This window comes from Rosa rugosa, chromosome 1 (genome assembly GCF_958449725.1).
Source record: "Rosa rugosa chromosome 1, drRosRugo1.1, whole genome shotgun sequence".
Classification (NCBI taxonomy): domain Eukaryota; kingdom Viridiplantae; phylum Streptophyta; class Magnoliopsida; order Rosales; family Rosaceae; genus Rosa; species Rosa rugosa.
This window is the reverse complement of record NC_084820.1, coordinates 6,766,576-6,790,306: the sequence shown is the minus strand read 5'-3', so window position 1 is coordinate 6,790,306 and position 23,731 is coordinate 6,766,576. Positions and strand designations below refer to the sequence as shown.

The 23,731-nt window shown below is 38.9% G+C and overlaps 4 protein-coding genes across 6 annotated transcripts; 1 reads left to right on the top strand and 3 right to left on the bottom strand.

The window, feature by feature from the left end:
• The first annotated feature begins 1,265 nt into the window (after positions 1–1,265).
• On the top strand, positions 1,266–2,937 carry LOC133713488 (glyoxylase I 4). The gene is made up of 5 exons (XM_062139528.1): positions 1,266–1,425; positions 1,514–1,658; positions 1,957–2,040; positions 2,136–2,339; positions 2,434–2,937. The coding sequence occupies exons 1-5, from the start codon at positions 1,360–1,362 to the stop codon at positions 2,520–2,522; spliced, it is 588 nt and encodes a 195-aa protein (XP_061995512.1). The 5' UTR covers positions 1,266–1,359; the 3' UTR covers positions 2,523–2,937.
• LOC133734697 (U-box domain-containing protein 34-like) lies at positions 2,490–3,865 on the bottom strand. The gene is made up of 2 exons (XM_062162337.1): positions 3,380–3,865; positions 2,490–3,261 (listed from the first exon to the last, which is right to left on the bottom strand). The coding sequence occupies exons 1-2, from the start codon at positions 3,863–3,865 to the stop codon at positions 2,977–2,979; spliced, it is 771 nt and encodes a 256-aa protein (XP_062018321.1). The 3' UTR covers positions 2,490–2,976.
• Positions 3,866–8,535: 4,670 nt separating this feature from the next.
• LOC133713466 (U-box domain-containing protein 34) lies at positions 8,536–12,578 on the bottom strand. Of its 3 annotated transcripts, none has more exons than XM_062139509.1 (9): positions 12,207–12,578; positions 11,982–12,103; positions 11,781–11,896; positions 11,454–11,575; positions 11,079–11,374; positions 10,859–10,960; positions 10,121–10,549; positions 9,051–9,803; positions 8,536–8,953 (listed from the first exon to the last, which is right to left on the bottom strand). In XM_062139509.1, the coding sequence occupies exons 1-9, from the start codon at positions 12,352–12,354 to the stop codon at positions 8,759–8,761; spliced, it is 2,283 nt and encodes a 760-aa protein (XP_061995493.1). In that variant the 5' UTR covers positions 12,355–12,578; the 3' UTR covers positions 8,536–8,758. The 3 variants fall into 3 exon arrangements, with proteins under 3 accessions (XP_061995493.1, XP_061995498.1, XP_061995502.1); XM_062139514.1 differs by having other exon boundaries at positions 10,859–10,948; XM_062139518.1 differs by having other exon boundaries at positions 11,982–12,100; positions 12,207–12,345.
• A 4,340-nt stretch (positions 12,579–16,918) lies between these two features.
• On the bottom strand, positions 16,919–18,795 carry LOC133727092 (UDP-glycosyltransferase 91C1-like). Its single transcript, XM_062154721.1, has one exon. It carries the CDS (start codon positions 18,467–18,469, stop codon positions 17,042–17,044), a length of 1,428 nt encoding a protein of 475 aa, XP_062010705.1. The 5' UTR covers positions 18,470–18,795; the 3' UTR covers positions 16,919–17,041.
• Positions 18,796–23,731: the final 4,936 nt, after the last annotated feature.

Here is a 23,731-nt window from a genome sequence, read left to right as displayed (position 1 = left end):
TAGCACATTGTATTCAAGATGTAATCCAAAGGGTTTAGTTGATTGACTTGGGAAAAGAAGAAGAGAAAGAGAGAGTTGACATATGAGCTAGGATTAAAAAAAAAAATTTAAAGCTAAAAGAGAAAGTCACTAACATTTCTCGTGAGTACACCACAAAGTTAGATTATTCATATCTAAAGTGTCAGAAAAAAAGTTACAAAAAACAAAATAAAAAATTGATCATTCCTAAGTGATCTTACCATAAAGTTTGATCTCTATATCTAAAGTATCACAGAAAAGAATTTTGATTGTTCCTAAGTTAACAAATTTTATCATAAAAGAAAGGAATTTGGATCCTTTATAGGTTAACATTAAAAAATAAAGAATTTGAAAAATTTATAAGTTAATAACTTTTATCTTAAAATTAACCATCAATGGATTCCAGCATAAGTATTTCTCGATATGCAACGAATACACGTTACTCGCCTTTGCCATAGAAAATTAGAAAGGAGACATCTCCATTTTTGTCATCCGCGTTGAACAACTGATTATTGTCAACATCATATGACAAGTTACATTAATATATACTACTAGCTGTAGTACATACACCGTTTGACAATTCATGTTATATCAATAGCGCAATCACAACCTTATGTAATTGACTAATTGATCATCATATTAGTCATATATTGTATCTGCTTAGTGTGAAAACTCAATGAAAATTTTAAAAGAATGACTCAAATGGTCATCCCTTTGACATTTTTAGTCATCTCGTATTGTTATAATATGAACTCATGCATGTCAACGAACTTTTTCAAACCCTCAATTTTCTTTTGATTTATTTACTAGTATTGGATTTTTTTTCGAGGTGTCAAAATTAAAGTAATATCTTTGTCTCTTAACTTGAAGTCAATGGTCTTTATAGTTTAACTCGTTAACAGCTATAAGTCAGCTCATCGGTATGTTAATACAACTCATAGTTGGTACTTGATACTCCTACTAAATTTTAATTCAGCGTACACTTAAACCATAATCACACAACTCGGATTTCTAACATCGGGGATTATTGTAAAGTGTAAACATTGATCATATATTCTAGATAGAAATTTGATTAGTGATAAGCATTAGTAATCTTATCTCAAAAACACAACTGACAACCCCAAAGCATTAGAAATATCACAATAAACAAATATTACAGAATATATACATATCTTTGTCACATCTTTTGGCATATTACAGAATCACTCCGAAAATTACAAAAGGTCTCATTTTTGGTCAACCAAAGAACAGGACGCGAATGGCTCAAGATTTTCTTTTATTTCGTTAATTTCTTCTGGTAATTGAGTGGTGCGTGGTGAACCAAATAGACCAGAACCCAAGATGAGCAGCAGCTCTTCCATGGCTTCCCTTCTCACCCCAACCCCAACCATTACACTCCAACACAAGGTAACTCACAACTTTATTTCCTTCTCTTCTTTTGGAGTTGACTGTTAGTTCTAACACGTTCTACCCCTTTGATTTTATTTGGTGGCAGAAAGATCATTTCAGGCTCAACACAAACCCACCACCCAGAATTTCCAAGAGAAATTTTGGGCGCCATGGGCTTTGTTTTGTGACAAGAGCTAAGGTTGGAGGAGATGTACTTGAGAAACAATCAGTTAGTGCTGAAGACAAGAAGGGTCATTCTTCGATCTCATTCTTTATCACTTAGTTTGATTACTACATATAACATATTATTTTCTAATCTGGATCTTGGAATTTTGTTCTGCCTGATTTTTTAATCACAGCAAAAGATAAAATGTTGTACTAGTTGTTTTTGGTTCAATTGGATTGTAACTCGTAGTTGGTAAAAAGGAGCATGACATTGTTCACGAAAAACTGGTTTTGATACTTGCTTCAATCTTCATTTGGGGAATATAATTGTTCTCTTTTCAGTTGCATGAACTCTTACAAGCTCATTTGGTGATACTGATCCAGATTATGGCCTGGTTAGTCTCCACCATGTTGGAATCTTGTGTGAAAACTTGGAGAGGTCGCTCGACTTTTATCAGAACATGCTTGGTATGTTATGGTTTTTCCCCTTGGCTCCTTTTATGCACATCATGTACCTTGTTATTAACTTAGTTCATGAAAAAAAATGAAACCATCCACAATAGGTCTTGAAATTAATGAGGCTAGGCCAGATGACAAACTCCCCTATAGGGGGGCGTGGTTATGGGTGGGTTCTGAGATGATTCACCTTATGGAGCTTCCAAACCCCGACCCTCTAACTGGAAGACCGGAGCATGGAGGCCGTGATAGGCACACTTGTGTTGAGATTCGGGATGTGTCTAAGCTGAAAGCAATCCTTGATGAAGCTGGCAAGCTTTTATTTCCTCATCTGAAGTTCACTTCATATGTGAATGATTTTGGAAGGAATGCTGATGGTTTACTTTGCAATTATCTATACTGCAGGTATTCCATACACGCTTAGTAAGTCTGGGAGGCCAGCGATCTTTTTTCGAGATCCAGATGAAAATGCTCTGGAATTTGCACAGTTCTGATGGCTGACATGTTGAAGCACCGGTAGTGTTACGTTGTGATATTGATAATGCCTTCAGGGGTTCCATTATGTTCAGGCAATGATAGAGATTATAGAATTTGTACAGATAATTAAGCATTTGAATGACAACTATAATATAGGCTAATGATGTACTCAGCTATACTAAGCGAGTAAATAATGTGCACCAATGGGGGCTTATAGACTTCCCGGACGGTCAGTTGAGAATGATGATCGGAATATAGTGCATACATGGTAAAGTCACAATTCTTGAATAGGCATTATACATAGCTGCATTATGTGGAAACATTGTTCTATGGAGCAGTTCCTTCCTTTCTGTGTTTACAATAATTACATCCGAGAATTGTTCGTAAGCTGAACCCTGATTCTAATATATACTTCTTTTGATCTGTGATGAATACGAACTTTGAATGCTCATTTTCATCTGAGCATCCAAGTTAAAAATATAAGACAAATTTACTCCTGATATGTAGTTTCTGCTTTGGAGAGCTTGCAAGAACTGGTGCATAATCCACTCGTCTATCCACTTTGGCAGTAGAGTATGTCACACGTGACCTCCATTCTTGTATAGCTGAACGCAATGTATGGTTAGGAGTCAACTCTGAATGCTGAAGTCTAAGCCTTGTCACTGGGGATACATTGTGTTTGTCAAGCCATGCTTTGATTGCTCTGTACTCATAAGTAAAGCCATCGGCAGAAATGTGTGGGTCGTCCATAATTTCCTGCATTAACCACAAGATGCATCAAGACAAGCAAGAAATGATATGCATGCTAAAATTCAAAGAGAACTAAAATCTAGAATCGTTCAGTATTTTTGTTTTACTACTCGCAATACTTTACCTGAAGTATTGGACAATAGTAGTGGCTTGGTGCATCAATATGGTTTCTCTCAATCTTAGAACTAGGATCTGCAATATCAACGAGTCTTTTGAGAACTGGCAGAACTTCAGTTTCAAGATCCGGTCTATCCCTGCATCTAAGCTTTGAACACCTTAATGCAAGTTGAGCCAACACCTCTGTTTCTTCTAGTGGCCAATCTGTGACTGACTCATCTAAAAAGTCGGCAAAAGAACCATTTGCAATTGCATTTTCCACAATGTATATAAGCCTATTTGGATGCCGTGCTGTCAATAGTTGGAGGATAATGACCCCAAATGCGTATAAATCCGATTTGGGTCTAATTGTGCTAGTTCTCTGATACTCTGGATCCATGTAAAAGAGTGTACCAGCAATAATTGATTCTCTGTACTCCGTTATGTTGTCAGGCACGATGTCTGTAATGAGTCTAGCCAGCCCAACGTGAGTAGTTTCTGTCCAGTAAGACATTACCTGGTTTTAAATCTCGATGCACAATAGGGTCCGTCTTTGAGTTGTGTAAGAATGCAAGCCCACATGCTATTTCAAAAATTATCCTGAACCTAACAGTCCAAGGGAGAGATGGTTTGCCATTCTGGCGGTGGGAGATATAATCTTCCAAGTTCCCATTTTCCAGGTATTCATGTAAAACCATATATACATGCTCACAACATATGCACATCAAATCGACAATAATCATAAAAGGATCAAGGCTTACCTTCAGCAATCACTGGCATGGATTCCATCTCTGCAGCTGCAAACTCGATCACAAGAATATAGTCTTATGTTGCTTACCAACTTGCTTCTCAATGGACAGAACTTTATGCAATTAACCGTGGTGGCAATCAGTGACCAATTCATCTATATATATAGGAGACTTAAACCTCAAGAAGCTTCCCATTAAAGCAATCCATATCGGTTTAGGTTTCAGATCAATCCAGAACAGATTCAGATCCCCTACGAATATCATCAATAATCACAAGCAGAGGCTGCGTCCATACTTTCTTGAGAAATTGTGCCAGGAACTGAACTACCTGTAACTCTGGTAATTCTTCTCCAGATTTAGGAAAGGGAATACCTTTGTGTTTACACAATCGTTGTACGATACACTGCAAATTTCCCTTCTTTGGAAAACTGATAAAGATGATATTGTTGCGGAACGTATCTCTCACTTCTTTATCTTGGCTTAATGTTAAGGCAAGGAGGGTTTTGCCATAACCTCCGGCAGCTGTAACAACCACAATTGGGACTCTATCATGTTCGATAATCCTGTTCTTCAATAGTTCAACCTCAGTTTCAAGTCCAACTGTAGCCCGAATCAGAGGTAGATTATCAAGCTTTTTTCCTGCAAATGGAAGCGTCACGTACTCACTCTCAAGCCAAGACAGAGGATCAAATTTTTTTGCTGTAAATCTTAAAGACGGAATCCTCTTGTATATCTTTAAATTGCAGTTCTCTATTGGTGACTGAATCCTGCATTTTCTTCATTTGCTCCTCCATAGCCTGAGCAGAAAATGCCATTTTCTTCATGTGCTCCTCGATAGCCTGCTCAGCAAGTCAATACACCACCAAGCTCAAAAGTTGGAATGACTTGCTGAAAGAGCAGTTGGAGCTGCTAAAGGTACAAAATATTAGGGATGGGAAAAGAACTGCTGTAGTGCTTCAAGATATTCAAGGTAATGTGCAAGATATTCAGGGACATTTGAAGAAAACTGCAACTGCTATGGAACAGATGCAAGTGTGGCTTTCTGCAGATCCACTTGCATCTGTTCCATAGCAGTTGCAGTTTTCTTCAAATGGCCCTAAATATCTTGCACATTACCTTGAATATCTTGAAGCACTACAGCAGTTCTTTTCCCATCCCTAATATTTTGTACCTTTAGCAGCTCCAACTGCTCTTTCAGAATTTTTTTTTTCCTTCAATCAAGAATAAACAATATTTCATATAATTTGATCAATAGATTTGCATAACACATGTATATGAATTCGAACTTTGTTGGGTTCCTCTAAATTATGAAAACATAATGTGAAAAATACATATTTGTTCAAGTAAAACTCTAATTTGTGTTTAGCCCAAACTCTAGGTTACTTAACCTAGTGGTAATAGAGTTTAATTAGAAGAATCTAGATATTATCTTTCCTTGTATGATTCAGACTCTATGTATTGTAAACCTCTATATAAAGAGGCCCCTATTATCAATGAAAATACACAGCAAATTCCTCTCAATTTCAGTTTCTCTACAACAATAATATTCATATAAATATATATTCGAGGTTTAATGCTATTTGGAGAGAAGATTTATAGGAAAAAATTTAATTAAGTGAAGAAAAATATTAGTCAAAGAATCTGTAGACATATCCCTTAAATTAATATAAAAGGAAATATAAAAGGGTAAATTGGTGTTATAAGATTATGATTTGACAAGATATATTACGTGGAATTGAAAATAAAATTTACATGGCATAACACACAAATTTTAGGCCTCATTGAGACCCCCTATCATTGCCCTATTCCTAATTGCTTCTATTAATTTAATTTCATTCCAACTTTTGAGCTTGGTGGTGTATTGATAATCTTTAAAGATGGCCGACGCACTTTTGATCTTCAAACCGCGCTCCACAAGCTCTTTACCACTCTCCATTACTCGTAATAGACCTTTCAGCTCCTCCGCTGAACAATACGGGAGCTGGGAGTTGCATTTTTCGATCTCCTCGATCAGCGGCTTGAGAAAATTCAATCTGGATCGGACGCTCTTCAAAAGGGATGTAGAAATTATCTTCCTGCCTATCAGCGCCTTAACTCCCTCATAAACTAACTACGGTGAATGCAACTCCTATAGCATAATACTTAGAATATGATAAACTACGGTGAATGCAACTCATAAACTACGGCTTAAGTTCCAACAACCAACAGATACCAATTTGAATATGAATTCTCACCTATGATGCACGGAAACGCGAAAATGCCCGCGTATCCCGTATCGAAACGGGAAACGGCTCGGAAACGCGTATCCGGATTTGGAAACGGTTTGGATACGTCCGTATCCAATGCGGAAACGCCAGAATGTAAATAAATAGGAAACGTGGGGTAATACTTATTTTTTACTCTGCAAAAATTGAAAAAAAAAAAAAAACCGTTTCCTTTTTTTTTTCTTCTAATTATATTTATATATATATATATATATATATATATATTGGTTTTTTTTCTAGTACTTTGTTTATGTTTCATATTTTTTTTCTTCTAATTATATATATATATATATATATATATATATATATATATATATATATATTTAATTGGCGTTTCCTTCACGTTTCCGTTTTCTATTACATTTAAGATTTGCCGTTTCCACGTATCCGATCGTATCGTATCCGGATACTCGTACCCGTATCGGTGCTTCTTAGATTCTCACATAATACTTTCCATGTGCAGATCGATGCAAGTTGATCAATTTATTCATAAGGTACATACCTGGGCCTTTCCAAGATCAGCAGAGATTAATAGCGGAAGCAAAAGAGAATAAAACAAACAACAATCTCAACCCTCACGGAAGAACCAAAAACTAAAGAAACCCCAAATTTGAGAACCATTCTCAGCCAAAGACTAACTCTATCCGATTTATAAAAACATGTCTTTAATTTATTTTTATTTTTATTCTGAATTCGGGTCTTGGGCCTGGGTTAAAGTACGGGCTAAAACTAAAGGCCCGTTTTACTGAATATTTAGAAAACATTTAATTTTCTAGAAAATGGTATTTCATTTGTTAAATCGTATGATATGAATTTTATAGAAACCATGCTCTGATACCATTTTGTAAAACCAAAGATGCAATGAATCATAATTACAACATATCAATACCAAGTCATGAACTAATCCATGAGAACCGTCTGCACAATCAAAGAACTTGAGTCTCCAGCCTTGTCTTAGGAGATTACCATTGTTATGAAGATCAATGCTTTGTCCTGCCATTCAACTATGGCTTCAGCAACTAGGATCCTTCTTCACAGCAAGATAAGGACAGCAGCAGCTTGACACCACATCAACACCAGAAAACTCGAGCAACACAAAACAAAAACAGTAAGGAAGAAGATCTTCTATGTTATACTACTAGAGCTTTCAGAATGGGACTGATCTTAATGCATTAACGTAGTTAACATAGGGACTTTTCCTGATATATATAGAGGCCTAAACTGACCTTGTGCTCATCCCATAAAGAGTCCAAGGTTTGCATAAGAGTTTATCAGCAATAGCTTAATGTTTATCACTTACACTTGATGTCAATCAGGTTATTTGACAGATAAGATTCCTACTTCAATCGAGAGACATATACCTCAGTTTGATAACAGGATAGAGTCCTAGATATGTATTTCTATCGTTCAATTTCCAGATTAAATCAAAGCTTATTAACTTAAATGCATTTTAGATAATGACAAGTCCAATATGTTTTCCAACATGCTCTATATTATTCTTCATTTACTGTGCTATGCAATGATTCATACAGTTTGTGATAGGAATGAGGAAACGAGTTCTTCGATACTTACCTAGAAATGAACAATTGAAAGAATTTTGAGAAATTTACTTTCCTTATTTATGTTTTCTAATTTTATTATGATTATGACTTAGATGCCTCTCCAAGACAATTGTTTGAGTCGGTGGAAGAGGATTCCACGAGGACATAGAAAGTGTAATTACTTGTCCTATTCTCTGTTGGGATTGGTAGACCTGCCTATTGGAATTAAGTTTCCAATGGATTAATAGGACTAGGGTTTAGAGTTCCCAATAGGAATTAGTAATTAGAACCTATTAGAGAATGCATCTATAAATGGGTGCCTGAGTTGCCCCAAGTTAACATGTCTTGTTAGCTTATGAATATGATTTGGTATAACTTGTGCGGTTATTGGAGTCAGGTCGCTTGATTGTTCATTTTTATCCGGATGACAATGTGTCATTACATGTGGATTATGCGTAATCAATTTATGATATCAAACTTGTTTTTTGTGACTCAACTTGTAGTTGATTGTTTAAAATATACGGAGGTGGCGTAGGGATCTATCAATGTGTTCTTTTCATGTATTTTGCCCATAGTAGAGAGAAGAAAGTCTGCCCATCGAATCTCAAAGTTGTGAAGGACATTGTGACATGATAGCAAATGCAAGCAGCTTATTTATGTTGAACCCTGAATTGTTTGTAAGCTGAACCCTGATTCTACTATATACTTTTTTTGATCTGTCATGAATAGAATTTTGTATGCTCATTTTCATCCGAGCATCCAAGTTAAAATATAATACAAATTCACTCCTGATATGTAGTTTCTGCTTTGGAGAGCTTGCAAGAACTGGTGCATTATCCAATCGTCTATCCACTTAGGCGGTAGGGTATGTCACACGTGACCTCCATTCTTGTATAGCTGAGCGCAATGTATGGTTAGGAGTTAACTCTGAATGCTGAAGTCTAAGCCTTGTCACCGGGGATACATTGTGTTTGTCAAGCCATGCTTTGATTGCTCTGTACTCATAGGTAAAGCCATCGGCAGAAATGTGTGGGTCGTCCATAATTTCCTGCATTAACCACACGATGCATCAAGACAAGCAAGAAATGCATGCTTAAAATATAGAATCCTTCAGTATTTTTGTTGTACTACTCGCAATACTTTACCTGAAGTATTGGACAATAGTAGTGGCTTGGTGCATCAATATGGTTTCTCTCAATCTTAGAACTAGGATCTGCAATATCAACGAGTCTTTTGAGAACTGGCAGAACTTCAGTTTCAAGATCCGGTCTATCCCTGCATCTAAGCTTTGAACACCTTAATGCAAGTTGAGCCAATTCCTCTGTTTCATCTAGCGGCCAATCTGTGACTGACTCATCTAAAAAGTCGGCAAAAGAACCATTTGCAATTGCATTTTCCACAATGTATATAAGCCTATTTGGATGCCGTGCTGTCAATAGTTGGAGGATAATGACCCCAAATGCGTATAAATCCGATTTGGGTCTAATTGTGCCAGTTCTCTGATACTCTGGATCCATGTAAAAGAGTGTACCAGCAATAATTGATTCTCTGTACTCCGTTATGTTGTCAGGCACGATGTCTGTAATGAGTTTAGCCAGCCCAACATCCCCGATTTTGCTCGAGTAGTTTCTGTCCAGTAAGACATTACCTGGTTTTAGATCTCGATGCACAATAGGGTCCGTCTTTGAGTTGTGTAAGAATGCAAGCCCACATGCTATTTCAAAAATTATCCTGAACCTAACAGTCCAAGGGAGAGATGGTTTTCCATTCTGGCGGTGGGAGATATAATCTTCCAAGTTCCCATTTTCCAGGTATTCATAGACCAGGCAACCGATCTCTGGACAAGCTCCAAGAAGCAAAACTATGTTAGGATGATGTAGCTGACTAAGAATTTCAACCTGCAGAAATTGGCAGAGAACATAAGAGACCGTTTACATGACGAAAACAGCAACTTGATTCATCTCTGGATATACTTGGCATCAACTATTCACTGTTTATATTAAATGCCATAATAATTTCCAACATTACTAGTGGTCTAGCATTATTAGTGAAGGAATTAAAGACTTTTGAGAACTAAAATGAATTTTCATAACAATTTCTGCAGATAAATCAAATATCAAGAACAAATTAACGGGCAACAAAAAAAGAGCCATAATAGTAAACCAGTGCAATAAAATGGTTTCAGTATTCCTAATTTCGTTTAAATAATATATACCTCTTTCAGAAACTCCTCTTTCTTCTCAACTGCATCAGGTCGAAGAACCTTAACAGCTACCGGGGTTTGATCAAGACTGCACTTGTAAACTTTCCCATATCCTCCTTCACCAATCACATTAGTCTCTGAAAAGAAGTTTGTTGCTATCTCTATTTCCTTCCTACTGTATCTCCTGTACCTATTGTCACATGAGATGAGTGCATCAACAAATTCCTTTTTCCCTGTTGACTCTTTCAGGGCATTTAATTCAGCAATTTGCCTCTCATAAGCCTCTTTAGCAAGCAGAAGTTTTGCCTCCTCAATCTCTTTCCTGGCCTTCAAATGCTTTGCTGCCTCTTCAGCAGCAATTTTTCTCAAAGTTTCCTCACTCTCAAGAGCAGCATTTACTCTTCTTGCTTCTTCAAGGCATTCGGAAGAAAGTAGTTGGACCTGCAAAGTTGACCATCAACACTGATATAAATCAATAAAAAAAGTCTCCACTGTGCTTGGTCTGTGTTTTTCCACTGTGCTTGGTATGTCCCAGATCATATTGGTTCCATATATTGTAGGCATGTTAAAAAAGAAAAAGAAAAAGAAAAAGAAAAGGAAAAAGAAGAAGAAGTTAAACTTATCTTTTTCAAATTTAACAGGAATGTAGTACAACCCCATTACTAGTGCTGTTGTGCAGTGTTCATTGTTATTTTTTTGGTGACAGGTGCTGATCATGTTGGCAATATCTAATAATAGTTGATCTCTCACCTTGCTTTGGGCATGTACCAGCTCTTCACAAGCTCGTTTGTACATGCCAAGAGTATTTTGCAATTCTGCACGCAACTTTTCCACTTCAATCTGCACATATGACTGCAGAATTTATAGTTCATATAATAAATCATCAAACCACCACCTCAGGATGATAGATGTATCTGCTAAATACTAAAAGAAAATCCAGCTCTTGGTACAGATGGTCAGCATTATTCACCTGCTCAATGTTTGAAGAAATTGAGGAACTTCCACGCTGGAAAGAAATAATCTCAAGGTTCTCTTCCAAGTTCTGATGATTCCTTTCCTGATCCACACTAGCGTTTGCAGGAAATTCCATACGCGTAAATGCTTCAGAACTTAGATAACTAAGGTCTGACATTGACGGTGCTCCATAACCTTCATTAACTGTGGATTCTAGGTAGGAAAAACGACTTCCAGTTATCCCTTCATTAATATCTGAGGAAAACCTCCCATCTTCTCCTCGAGTAGACAGCCCGTTAGCAGTACCAGACTCTAAACATGACAAGAAAAATTAAGAACATTACAACTGCATCAACTATCAACTAAAAAAGAATCACTTTGTGTAACCTACCACAAGCAGATGAGGAACTAGCTGATTTTGTGATAACTCTTTGTTTCGAAACGACATGAATATCACAACTCTCGGGAGCACATTTCAGAACAACTGTCGGTACATCTGGTCCCTTCAGTTTCCTGAACATAAACTTAGCCTCAAATCATTGAAAAGAAAGTCACTTCACACAACAGTAAAAATGTCAAACTGTACACATATAGTTAAAACCTTCAAAATCATGACCCTCCTAAACACATTGCCCTATATGAGTTCATTGTTCTAGCAAAAGAACATCAAGATAACTACAAGAATGCCCAGCACTATAGAAATCAAAGAATTACATACCTGGTTATGTAATTGGAATTGCTAGAGCCCAAAACTAAACAATTGATATCAGACTGAGATATAAAGCTTAGAATCCCATTTGCAGGAACCTCATCCTCTAATACCAATGTTTCAACCTACAAAAAGTTACTGATCATTATGATTACTACACACTAGAGTAAATTTGAACAGAACCCATCTTCACATAGATGATAAATTCACCTTCTTTGACTGGCATAGCTTCTTTAACGGAGTGAAAACCTCCTCGTACTTGTCCTTCATGTCATTCACGTACGTCGCCACCACACCCTCGTCTAGCTCCGTCACCGGGATGCGATCTCCTGCTGCACAAGACCACAGTAACAACACCAAAGCAACCAATAATCAACTCACAAGTGGAGAGCAGAGCATGAATTCAGTGAGGGAGAGATATGGGAAATATTTTACATGGAGTTGGAATTGAAGTGATTCTGGGCATGACGTGGACCAATACGAAGCGACCGGCTGTGGGCATGAGATTCTCCACCGCCCACCTCACGGCGCGTCGGCTTCCGTTTCCGTCGCCGCCGTTGACCGCCACCGCCACTGACGTCATCGTTCCCCAGAGCGTTTATGGTGGTCGTGGCTGGGTTTGTTTTTGTCTTTATTGAGAACTCTCTTTGAAGTTTGGAGCGTTGACTAGGACTTTGATCTGTCGTGTTGACATCTATTTGGGGCTGCACTCTTTACCAGGGGAATCTCAAGATTGGGCCTGGGATTTCTAACGGCTGTTTCTTTTTCTTCAAATTTTGGATCATTTCTTGATCTATGCAGGTCATTCTTGTGTAAAGATTATGTTAATGTTATCAATCGCGTAGCTACACACGGGTTTCTGCCCACCCAAATTTTGAAAACAAAATTAATTTGTAGTTTAATTTTAATATAAAAAATTAAATATTAAAAAGTAGTATACCTCGCATTTCTAAACTTATCCTATATGCTAATTTTTTTTTGTCATATATGTGTTATTTGACTTATTTCTTTGCTTGAAGTATTTGATTGTATTTTATTTTCTATTCTGCTTTAAGAGTCATGACTTGCTTTTTTTGGATAAATTAGGTCAGAAAAAGAGTTGGCAGAGAATTATGATACAAATTCAATAATTAAAGATTTTCAGTTCAATTTAAGAGCGCATGATACAATTTGAGTATGTATATTCTTTTGTCATACACTTTTGTTATTGAATTTCTATCAAACGTTATAATGTTAATTTTTTTTTATCAGTTAACTATTTCATTATTTGATATGTATTTAATATATGATCTGGTTTAATTTAAGAAAAAAGTAAAACATATTACTTGTAAAACTTTAAAAAAAAAAAAAAAAATTAAAGCATTAGTAAACTTTTATTAAAAAGTTTTTTTAGCCCACCATATTTTAAAATGGGTTATGTATACCCAAAGCACCAAAATTGGCCAAAATTATCCCACTTACCCCAGCAACAAATTTTTATTCTCATTTACCCTGTTTCAAGCAAAATGACAGTTTTGTCCTTGACATGTTTTATGCCATTCAGACTCTCCAGCACGACTCTCTCTCTCTCTCCAAGATTCCGGTTTTTTTTTTCTCTCTCTCTCTCTCTCTCTCTCTCTCTCTCTCTCCGATGGCGTCGAACTCCGGCATCACGACCTTCGACGACATGTGGCGATGGCGTCCAAGCCTGAAGCTCCTGTCGGAGCTACCGGGGTCGAACTCTCTCTCTTTCTCTCTCTCCCCTCCCGTCGCTCCTTCCTCGTCGGAGTCGGAAAGACGACACCTCCCCCATCGAGCCAGACTCCCTCGCCTATCTCGGCTCCTCCTCCTCCAGCCACCACTTCTCCGCTAACCACAGCAATGACCACAGCTCCGAATTCGAAGTCGACGATGACGGCGGTTCCACTCCCAAGTCCTCCTCCGCCGCGGCGATTCGCTGAACACCTCGAACTACAGGTCCACCAGTAGCATCTGGGAGCTTGATCTCTTCCCTCCGATGCGGTGATTGACCACCGCAACATCGCCGACCATATGATCACCGAGATTGGAGAAGCTTCCAGGGATGCCTTACCTGAAGCCGAGATTGGCGTCCTGGACTGACCGGATATGCGAGGCAGGGAGAGAGAATTTCAATTTGTTGACTTGGGTGCCCAGAACAATTTCTGGGTGCCCAAATCCGAATTTTTTTTTTAAAGTAATGGGGCAGAAGGAAAGGGAAAAAAAAAGAGTTAATTACATATAAGTGCATATTTGATTTTGTTTTTAGCCATAAGGCCACTAACTAGTTTTTTCCCTCATAAGGCCACTAGACTAAAAAATGTATTATATTTTGGATATTAAAAACCAACATATTTACATAAATGCCACTAGAGTACAAAATCAACAATCACTCTCTCTCCAACTCCGGCGGGTCTCCGGCCGACCTCCGGCGAACTCCGGCTGGTCTCCGGCCGACCACCGGCCAACTTCCGGCGGGTATCCGGCAGACCTCCGGCCAACTTCCAGCGACCACAAAAGCTACTGTCACTAACACCAAAAGCTACTGTGGCTAGTAACAAAAGCTACTCTGACGAGATTCCCGGCCACCTCCGGTGAGGTCACAAAAGCTACTGTCACTAGCAACAAAAGCTACTCTGGTGAGATTTCCGGTAACCTCCGGCGACATAACAAAAGCTACTATCACCAACAACAAAAGCTACTCATTACCAAAAAAACCTATGCTCCCCAAAACGAAAAGCTACTATCCCCACCAACAAAAGATACTGTCACCAATACCAAAAACTACTCTCATCAGCCACAAATGCTACTCTCACCAACACCAGAAAACTACTTTCACCAACTACAAAAGTTATTGTCACCAACACCAACGAGCTACTCTCACTAACATTAGAGAGCTACTAACATAGGTACAGAAAGCTACGATCACTATGATGGAAAACCACTATAATAGTTACAGAGAGCTACTGATTTGAAAAAAAAAAAATCTATTGACATTAGCTTGAAAATATACTAACATAGACACATAAAGCTACTATCACGATATGGAAATGCAACTAGAACAATTACACGGAGCTGCTAACTTGAAATAATGAAAATGAAAATAGAAGCTATTGACATCATGTTGAAAAAATACTAACATAGATATAGAAAGATACTATCACTATGTTGAAAAGCCGCTATAACAGTTATAGAGAGTTACTAACTGCAACAAATAACATACAAGAAATGGTTCATTATTCATCAATCAAAATACATCACAACACCATCAAAAAACAGAATTCAACCACAATACCATCCCCCCATCACACAAGTGCACAACACACTTTCTCTCCCCTGCAAAATTCCACAACAGATGAATTCAAACAAATCCAAGCCCATTTATTCCAATAAATCACAATCAAATCAAACCAAACCAAACTAAACAAATTCTAATCATGCAGTACATGTCTAATTTTTTTCCGATAACAAAAATGATTAACAAAACCAAAAAAGCAAAACGGAGGTGTAATTAAGGTCGGTGATGATGAAACAGAGGTGGTGTGGGAAGGGACGTCAACGACACCGCATCAAAGAAGCAAATCGGAGCTCAGATATGCAATCTCAGATCCTGACGGATTCAAATCGGAGCTCAGATCTCGGCGGTAGGAACGAGGTCGAAGCCGCCAGAAGAGGTTGGAGTTGCCTTCGAAGGCGGAGACGATGTCGTCGCTGTCGTTTTTGGACCAGACGCCGGAGTCTTAGGGCCAGGTGCTTTTGCCGACACTGGAGCTCACATACCAGATCTTCTGGATGACAACGACGACGATCCAGTCACGGAGGAAGATGGAGGAGACCCCGACCGTCGTCGATGAAGCCATTACCTCTGGTGACGCACACCGCTCCAGCCCGGTGAATCAGAAAATCGGACGACCATCCACCGACGTCGATTTGTTCACAGAAAGCTCAATTATCAGAGAAATCGAGAAATATAGGTGGATGGATCTAGTGGAATTGAGAATCTGGCTTTTTCTAGGGTTTGGTTTTGAACCTCATCTCCCAAAGCTTACTCGACGATGCACCGGTAAAGACGCGCGATTGAGCAATTGGATGCCGGTTGAGATCGGATGGTGCGCCGGCGGAGACGAACGGTCCTTCCAGCAAAAAGTTGAGAGAGAGAGAGAGAGAACGTGGATCCATTTTTGAAAAAAACATAGCTCTATCGAAGAAAATAAAGTGAGAGAGAGATAGTTGAGGGTAAAATAGGCAGAGCATAAAAGGAAGCTGATAGTTTTGGACCCTAAAGTGGCCTTATGTGTACAAAAAAATTTAGGTGGCCTTATGGCTAATATAAGTCTCAAAATGACACTTATATGTAATTTTCTAAAAAAAAAATTTGAATGTCTATTGGGGGTCAATAGACGTCTATTAGAGGGCAATAGACGTTTTGAATTGATATAATCTCTTTGTTTTTTTCTTTAATCAAAATTTTATTTGTCTAATTTTAGGAAAATTAGTTCCTATTTCGGCGACCGAAAGTTCTGTTGAGGGGCAATAGAGGTTTTCAGAAAATTCTGGCGGCCGATGATCGGCTTTGGCGAAGTCTCCTATGGTTTCTCTCTCTTCCATTCTCTCTCTCTCTCTCTAAGTAACAAAGGGGTGAGGGTAAAATGGTATTAAAAAAAAAAAAAAAAACTTAATGGGGTATTAGGAAAGTCCTCCTTAGAGTGTTTTGGGTAAGAGAGAATTAAAACAACTTAATAAGGTAAGTGGGAAAAAAAATATCTAGAAATAAGGTAAATAGACAAAAACTCTTTTTAAATTCTAGCTCCGCCATTAAATGTTATCTGTATCGTTTCAATTTTATCGGATATTTTCGAAAGAACTTTATAACAGCTATTACATATTGGATGGTAAGTGTCTATGATACCATGAATGTTTTCTGTCTAGTCTCTATTAATACAGATGCAAATGAATACACCTAGCATATTGCGTTGATCATTCACAATGGTTTGTATTAAAAATAATGGGGACAATTGATTAGTCCAATTGCTTGGAGTTATTTGATATTTGACATGAAAAGTGACATATAATTTATACAAACACGAGTTATTATGCAAAATCACAAATTTTAAAGATTAGAATCGTTCTTATACCGGACTGTTTTCAAAGATCTAAAACATGCAATACTCTTATAATATTAATCTCAAACAATACAATACATATTTTTATTGACAATAACGACAGCCCTAAAAACATTTCGAGCACTTTTATACTCCCATATGAGGTTATTATTAAGATGTTGAAGTCGGCCATGTTTCGAGGACCTTAGCGAACTCATCTAGATACTTGTTGTTCAAGTTCAAGTTACCGAAAATTTCTCTCATGGCCCAGGCATTTTTCCTGAGTGTCTCACCTTCTCTGTCCACCATGACTCGTCTAATCGACTCGGCCACTGCTTCACTACTAAATGATCCATCTCGATCATCTCTTGGTATTTCCAACCCGAATCGCTTGTTGTGCATCAGTCTCGCAATCAACCCTTGGTCTGAACTCGCCCCAGAAAATAAAATCAAGACCCGACCAAACTCAAGTGCCTCAATCACTGAACTCCAACCACAATGAGTCAAGAAACCCCCAATCGACGAGTGGGCCAAGACCCTAAGTTGTGGAGCCCAACCCCTGGACACCAAACCCCGGTCCCCAACTCGGGTCTCAAACCCGACCGGAATCATATCCGGTCCTTCGGCGACTAATTGACGATTGCCTAACACCCAAATAAAACACAACCCGGATTTCTCTATCCCGCGTGCCAACTCGTGCATCGCTTCTCGACTGAGAGTGACCTCGGTCCCCAGTGCAATGTAAACCACCGACTTCTCTTTCTTGTTATCAAGCCACTCTCTCAAACTTCTCCACTTGTCACCTTCTGATTCGTCAGCACCGTCGGCGTCCGTTAACACCGGCGGCGGCAACAACCCGAGTGGAACCACAGGTTTGCCGTACAATTTATTCAACAAACTCAGTGAGTCAGCATCAAACTCGGGACAGGTCCTGGTGGCCACAAAGTCGCAACCCTGAATTCCGGCAGCGATCCTCTGGAAATCGGAGACCTCTTCCTCCATGCACTCCCAGTGAGTGATCACCTCGTGCAGCTTAAACTTGACGTCGTAATTAGGGAAGTCGATCCATTTGGGGACTACAGTGAAGTCCTCAGGCTGCTGGCGTTCGCCACCGAGTATCTCTGACGGCGGGCCCAAGAAGGCCATGGTGGTAGCATTGAAAATGGTGAAGTAAACCGAGTTGATCCCCAGCCGAGTCGCGACTCGGGGAAGCCAGTGGGACGCGAAATCGATGACGATCCAGTTCACCTCCAAGTCTTCGAGGCAATGCGTGAGAGGGAGCTCGAGCTTGTCGTAGGCTTTTTTCAGGTACGGGACTTTGTTGATGGGCACGTCGGAGGTGGACTCCGCCGACTCCGGAAGGCCTTCGACGACGGGCATTGGAAGCTCGATGAGTTTGATGAGTGGGGATAAGGATGAGGAGGTTGGGAGGCGGTGGAGGTTTTTAGGGGTGGAGATGAAGGATATGCGATGACCCTTTTGAGCTAGGAACTTGGACAGTTGAAGAAACGGCATGAGATGGCCGTAGGCTAGCCATGGGAACATGGCGATGTGAAGAAGCTTTTTCTGGTTGTGGCTCTCTGCTTTGATCGTCTCCATGGTTGTTGCTATGTTGATCGAGTTCCATAGATCTAGCAGCAATGATTATATGCACGTACTTGAAGAGCCTAAAGCCACGTGGTGGGAAACCCCCACCTAAGAATTTCTCCGTACTATCATGTCCGATCCCCACAGGCCCACAGAGAGAAAAGTCGTTCGGTAAGGATGATGAGGACCCCAAGATGAACAGAGCTGGGACACTCAACCTGGGAGTGTGTGGAAGTCTAGTAGGTGTGCTCCTTCTTTAATGATCCTCAATCATACATACATATATGATATTTGTAGTAACACGAGAGGAGAGATCGAGAGTGACCACACATTGCTGGGCTCTCATGCTCCGTTCAATAATCCCGAGTTCCCAACTAAAAACAAGCGCTATATATTTAGCCAAAAGAAATAACGTGATAGTATTATTAACTGATTAATTTTATATTCTGGTGCTGATATTTAACTCAAAATGTCGAATGGATTGTCATGCCTAGGCTAGAAGAGTGGTTATTTTCCTCATTATTAGTTTGACTGTTTGAGTGGTTCTATTCAAAACTTCATACTTGTTATAGGGACTTCCTCTAATTTTTGTAAAATTTTATTTTCTATTTTACCCAAAAAAATAATAATTTGAACTGTGTCTCATTCCACTCCCAATGGTGACTCTGGAAAGGCCCTCAATTTGCCATTTAGATGCTCTGAGATGATTACTGGTATGATTTTCATGAATTACAGCCGGACAATTCAGTCCCTTAATTGCTCAAACAAGGGTCATTCTTCAATCAACTATGCTAAAGTTTGATGATAATACTAAGAAAGAGAGGATAAGAAACACGAAGCTCTTAAATGATGAACAGTAGCTCTATAATAATTTTTTTTTTAAAAGGAGGACATGATTGATAGAGACAAATAATTACAGAGATAAAGGATGATTCACATCCAATACAAATCACTATAACCTGACTTTTAGCCGCACCAAAAGGATTTAATTGAACATTAATTAAATTGTTCTTTTCTTTTAATAAATTGTTGAATGATGGGAAATTCAAACAAGAGGAGTCTTAAAATATTGAGATTCTATGACATTGTCCAGGGCAGTGGATTGATCCCAAAAATATTCATACTTTGGTTGCAGTTATGGAGATAGAAGACGATGTTTTTTTTAGTAAAGATTTAATACGGGCAGAATGAGACAATAAATATTACAAAAATCAGGGTAGGTTCATATAACAATTGTGGAAGTATAAAAATATTTCACACAAAAATATCTATGAAATATGAAAATCACTCAAATGTATATAAACAATGTTATTACTGTTAGAGCAACTCCAACAGCTTCTCTATATATTGATTTTTCTCTGTTTTAGGGGAAAATAAACTTTTTTTAATTTGCTCCAACAGATTTCCTATAACTATTCCTATTTTAGAGATAGTGAGGAAAGAGAGAACAAAATTTCCTAAATTTATAGCAATCTCTAAAATTTTAAGGAAGAATTATGGAGATTTTAGAGATTGCTGTAAAATAAGGAATTTGTTGGAGTTGGAGGGGAAAAATTATGGAAAGCTTTGACTTTTGCTTCCCTATAATACAAAAATTATAGACAAACTCTTGGAGTTACTTTTAGTTTGCCCTCAAATTTCACAAAAAGACACTTTCAATAATAGTACTATTAGGTTGCCCTCTAATTTCACAACAATGTTAGTACTATTAGTTTGCCCTCAAATTTCACAAAAAGACACTTTCAATAATAGTACTATTAGGTTGCCCTCTAATTTCACAACAATGTTAGTACTATTAGTTTTCCCTCAAATTTAACAAAAAGACACTTTTAGTAGTGTGTTTATACTTTATAATCTTCGGAAAGTGTTTTCAGTGCTTCTAAAGACACACACTTAATGAATAAATTGAACTCAACGTACTCTACACTCTAAAAAACTATGAAAAATCCTCTCAACACAACAGAGTACGGTAGGCCGCCACTAAAGTTTCTCGGTGGTGATGATGGTAGCTTGGCTAGAGGTGGATCTTTTCTTTTCTCTAGTGATTGGGAGTCTGTGTGCGGTAGGGATTCCCTCCTTCGATGGCTTCAACTTTTTTGCTTGGTTTCCTTATTAGCAGGCTGCTCTCCGTCCCGTGTGTATGTTCACCGGTGGTGGATCTCGGCCCTCTCGCGTCATGTTGGGTGGTAAGATGGAGTGGAGGGTGGTGGTCTGTCTCAGGTCATCGTCTAAACAAAGGTGAGGAGACAACGATTCTTGAACCTATAGTGGGGTTGGCGACTAGATGGAGCAATGCAGATCACAGTAAGCGGACGTTAACATGTGTTAGTTCTGGACTGAGGTTGTTTGTGGATCTATTTAGGCCTGGGCAACGGCCGAAGACGATATGGTCTACGTTGTTGGTGGAGTGGTTCTGATCAGGTGGAACCGGTTATACTAGGAGGAGGCACAGTGGCTTATCGCGGCAGGTTTGGCTTGGTGCCCTTAGCTGTTGGACTTGTCATGGGCCTTTATCTGCTAGGGTTCCCTTTTTTTTTTTTGGGTCTGTGGGTGTTAGCCAAATAGCACCCTCAAGTATAATGGCCAAGTTATAGTGTAGGGATTATGAGTAGAGGATATCGTACCCAAGGGATTGGAAAACCTAAAGGGTGCTAGATGAATATGCAAATGTACAAATCACAAACAATGGCTCACAAGTAAACCAAAGTTCATGGTGAATATATGCAAGATGGTGTAGTGGTTTGATTTTGGCTTTGGAGATGGTTTCAACTCAAATTAACACAAGATAAAAACTTGAATTGTAAACTAGGCAATGCTAAACTAGATGTGATAGAATGGATGGAAGTTAGAGCTTTAGGTTGTCCACCATAGCCTCCCTTGCATGCATTGATGTTCAAACTATAAGTAAAACAATCCCAAGTATCCAATTACCCTCTTAGCATCCGGATAAGACTACTAAGGCCTAAACTCCTTTGATTTTATCAATTCCCACTGGATAAATGTGAAACTAACTACCCAAGAACAAGTAATATTATCGGATAAGTATCAATTTCTTGCTCCTAGATGCATAAAGGTTTGAGTTTAGATAATCAAGCAAGCAAACCAATCCTAGGTCTAGGTGATTTTAACTCACTACCCTCACATACACACCTAGTGTGCTATCATGCTATTAATGTTCAAAGCTAGCAACGACGCCAAAAACTTGTTAGCCAAATAGCCACCCTCAAATATAAAGGCCAATTTATAGTGTAGGGATTATCAGTAGGGGATATCGTACCCAAGGGATTGGAAAACCCACTCTAGCTAGGGAAAACCTAAAGGGTGCTGGATGAATATGCAAATGTGCAAATCACAAACAATGGCTCACAAATGAATCAAAGTTCATGGTGAATATATGCAAGATGGTGTAGTGGTTTGATTTTGGCTTTAGAGATGGTTTCAACTCAAATTAGCACAAGATAAAAACTTGAAATGTAAATTAGGCAATTCTAAACTAGATGTGATAGAATGGATGGAAGTTAGAGCTTTAGGTTGTCCACCATAGCCTCCCTTGCATGCATTGATGTTCAAACTATAAGTAAAGAATCCAAGTATCCAATTACCCTCTTAACATCCGGATAAGACCACTAAGACCTAAACTCCTTTGATTTATCAATTCCCACCGGATAAGTGCGAATCTAACTACCTAAAAACAAGTTATATTACCGGATAAGTATCAATTCCTTGCTCCTAGATGCATAAAGGTTTGAGTTTAGATAATCAAGCGAGCAAACCAATCCTAGGTCTAAGTGATTTTAACTCATTACCCTCACATACACACCTAGTGTGCTATCATGCTATTAATGTTCAAAGTTAGCTACTTTCTAAACATTGTTCATGTAATGACAAATGCAAAGTATTCAAATTAGCTAGACTCAAATACAAGCATTCACTTCTTGAATTAGCATGTGAAGATTGTGAGCCCCCAAAAATTTTGTTTAATTTTTAGAATGTAATTTTTCACCAATAAGATTTTCACAAGGTGATTTAAGTGAAGAAATCGATTTCGGAGATTGTTTTGGTGTTGAGACCACCTATTTGGCCTTATGATTTAAGTTTGGGCCGAGATTCTTTCATTTGGGCCTAGAAGGTTACAGAAGTTTAGAGAGGCGACCGTTTGTTGAAGTTTCGAAGACGATAAATTGAGTTGTGACAAAGTTTTGGATTTTGGATTTTTACGAGATCGAGTTTTGGGCCTAGGACGGAGTCGAGAAATAACTTAGGAGGTTTCCGACGAAAAATAAATAAAAGAAAAGTTACGAGTCCAAAACCCGGAAGTGATCAACTTGGAGAATTCCGTAATTTATCGTAAGGGTGAAAACGTCCTTCCCCACTCATAAGTATAAATAGAAAATTGGCAACTAGAAAACCCTAGAGATACACACTCTTTCCCGCGTCCTTCTCTCTTTCTCTCTCCCCCGACCTCTCGCTCCCTCTCTCTGCCACCACCGGAGACTCCAGCTCCGGCCACCATCTCACCATACCGCCTCCATCATTCGATGTAACACCTAAATCCGACCAAAACCCGAGCCCAGCACCGCAATGCATCAACTCTAGCCTCCACACGCGACGACCAGACCTGCGACACCACTGCCATCCTTACTCATCCGATCTCTAGTTGCTAATTACACCACCGCTATCAGAAATTGAAGCACCAAGCCATAGAGTGCAAAACCCGAACCATAGCCTCAAACTCGGACACTGGAAAACGCCGTGCAAGCTCGCTGGAACTCGAGGCTCTGCATGCCTTCGTTCTCCAATCTCCAATCCGAAACGAGCCAAACCACCACCATACATGGAGTCAGCATCTCTCCCTTGACCAAAACCCCATAACCCCGATCTCCGACTCCGACTGGAGCCGCCGCTAGCACGTGAGCCACCACAGCACCGCCGCTCATGGATGCCAGATTTCCACACAGTTTCGATTAGGTAATTATCGTACCCTCTTTTGGTTAAAACCCCGAATTTCGATGTGGATTGAGAAACCCTAATCTATTGCCGTTTGATTTGAGGTTTGAGGAGTTCTGCATTTTGGAGGACTTTAGGTCTGTGAAGTTACGGAATTTGGAGTTTTGGAAGAGAGGAGCTGCTGGGTCAGTTACGTTGATGTTAAGGAATGGTAAGAAACTCGAGACTTTGTTTTGGATATGGATTGGTTGAGAATGGATTATTGATCCTATTTTTGCGTACTAGGGAATCTGAAGGATTAATGGTGGTAGAGTGCAGCTTTGACGA

Excerpts from the sequence above, each read along its gene's own strand:
- LOC133713488 (XM_062139528.1), top strand. The coding sequence starts at position 1,360 with ATGAGCAGCAGCTCTTCCATGGCTTCCCTTCTCACCCCAACCCCAACC. Across the intron at positions 2,041-2,135 it reads CTTTTATCAGAACATGCTTG|GTCTTGAAATTAATGAGGCT; the intron begins GTATGTTATGGT and ends CATCCACAATAG. Across the intron at positions 2,340-2,433 it reads AGCAATCCTTGATGAAGCTG|GTATTCCATACACGCTTAGT; the intron begins GCAAGCTTTTAT and ends TCTATACTGCAG.
- LOC133734697 (XM_062162337.1), bottom strand. The coding sequence starts at position 3,865 with ATGTCTTACTGGACAGAAACTACTCACGTTGGGCTGGCTAGACTCATT. Across the intron at positions 3,262-3,379 it reads ACTATTGTCCAATACTTCAG|GAAATTATGGACGACCCACA; the intron begins GTAAAGTATTGC and ends TGGTTAATGCAG.
- LOC133713466 (XM_062139509.1), bottom strand. The coding sequence starts at position 12,354 with ATGACGTCAGTGGCGGTGGCGGTCAACGGCGGCGACGGAAACGGAAGC. Across the intron at positions 10,550-10,858 it reads TGGTACATGCCCAAAGCAAG|GTCCAACTACTTTCTTCCGA; the intron begins GTGAGAGATCAA and ends TCAACTTTGCAG. Across the intron at positions 9,804-10,120 it reads AAGAGGAGTTTCTGAAAGAG|GTTGAAATTCTTAGTCAGCT; the intron begins GTATATATTATT and ends CAATTTCTGCAG.
- LOC133727092 (XM_062154721.1), bottom strand. The coding sequence starts at position 18,469 with ATGGAGACGATCAAAGCAGAGAGCCACAACCAGAAAAAGCTTCTTCAC.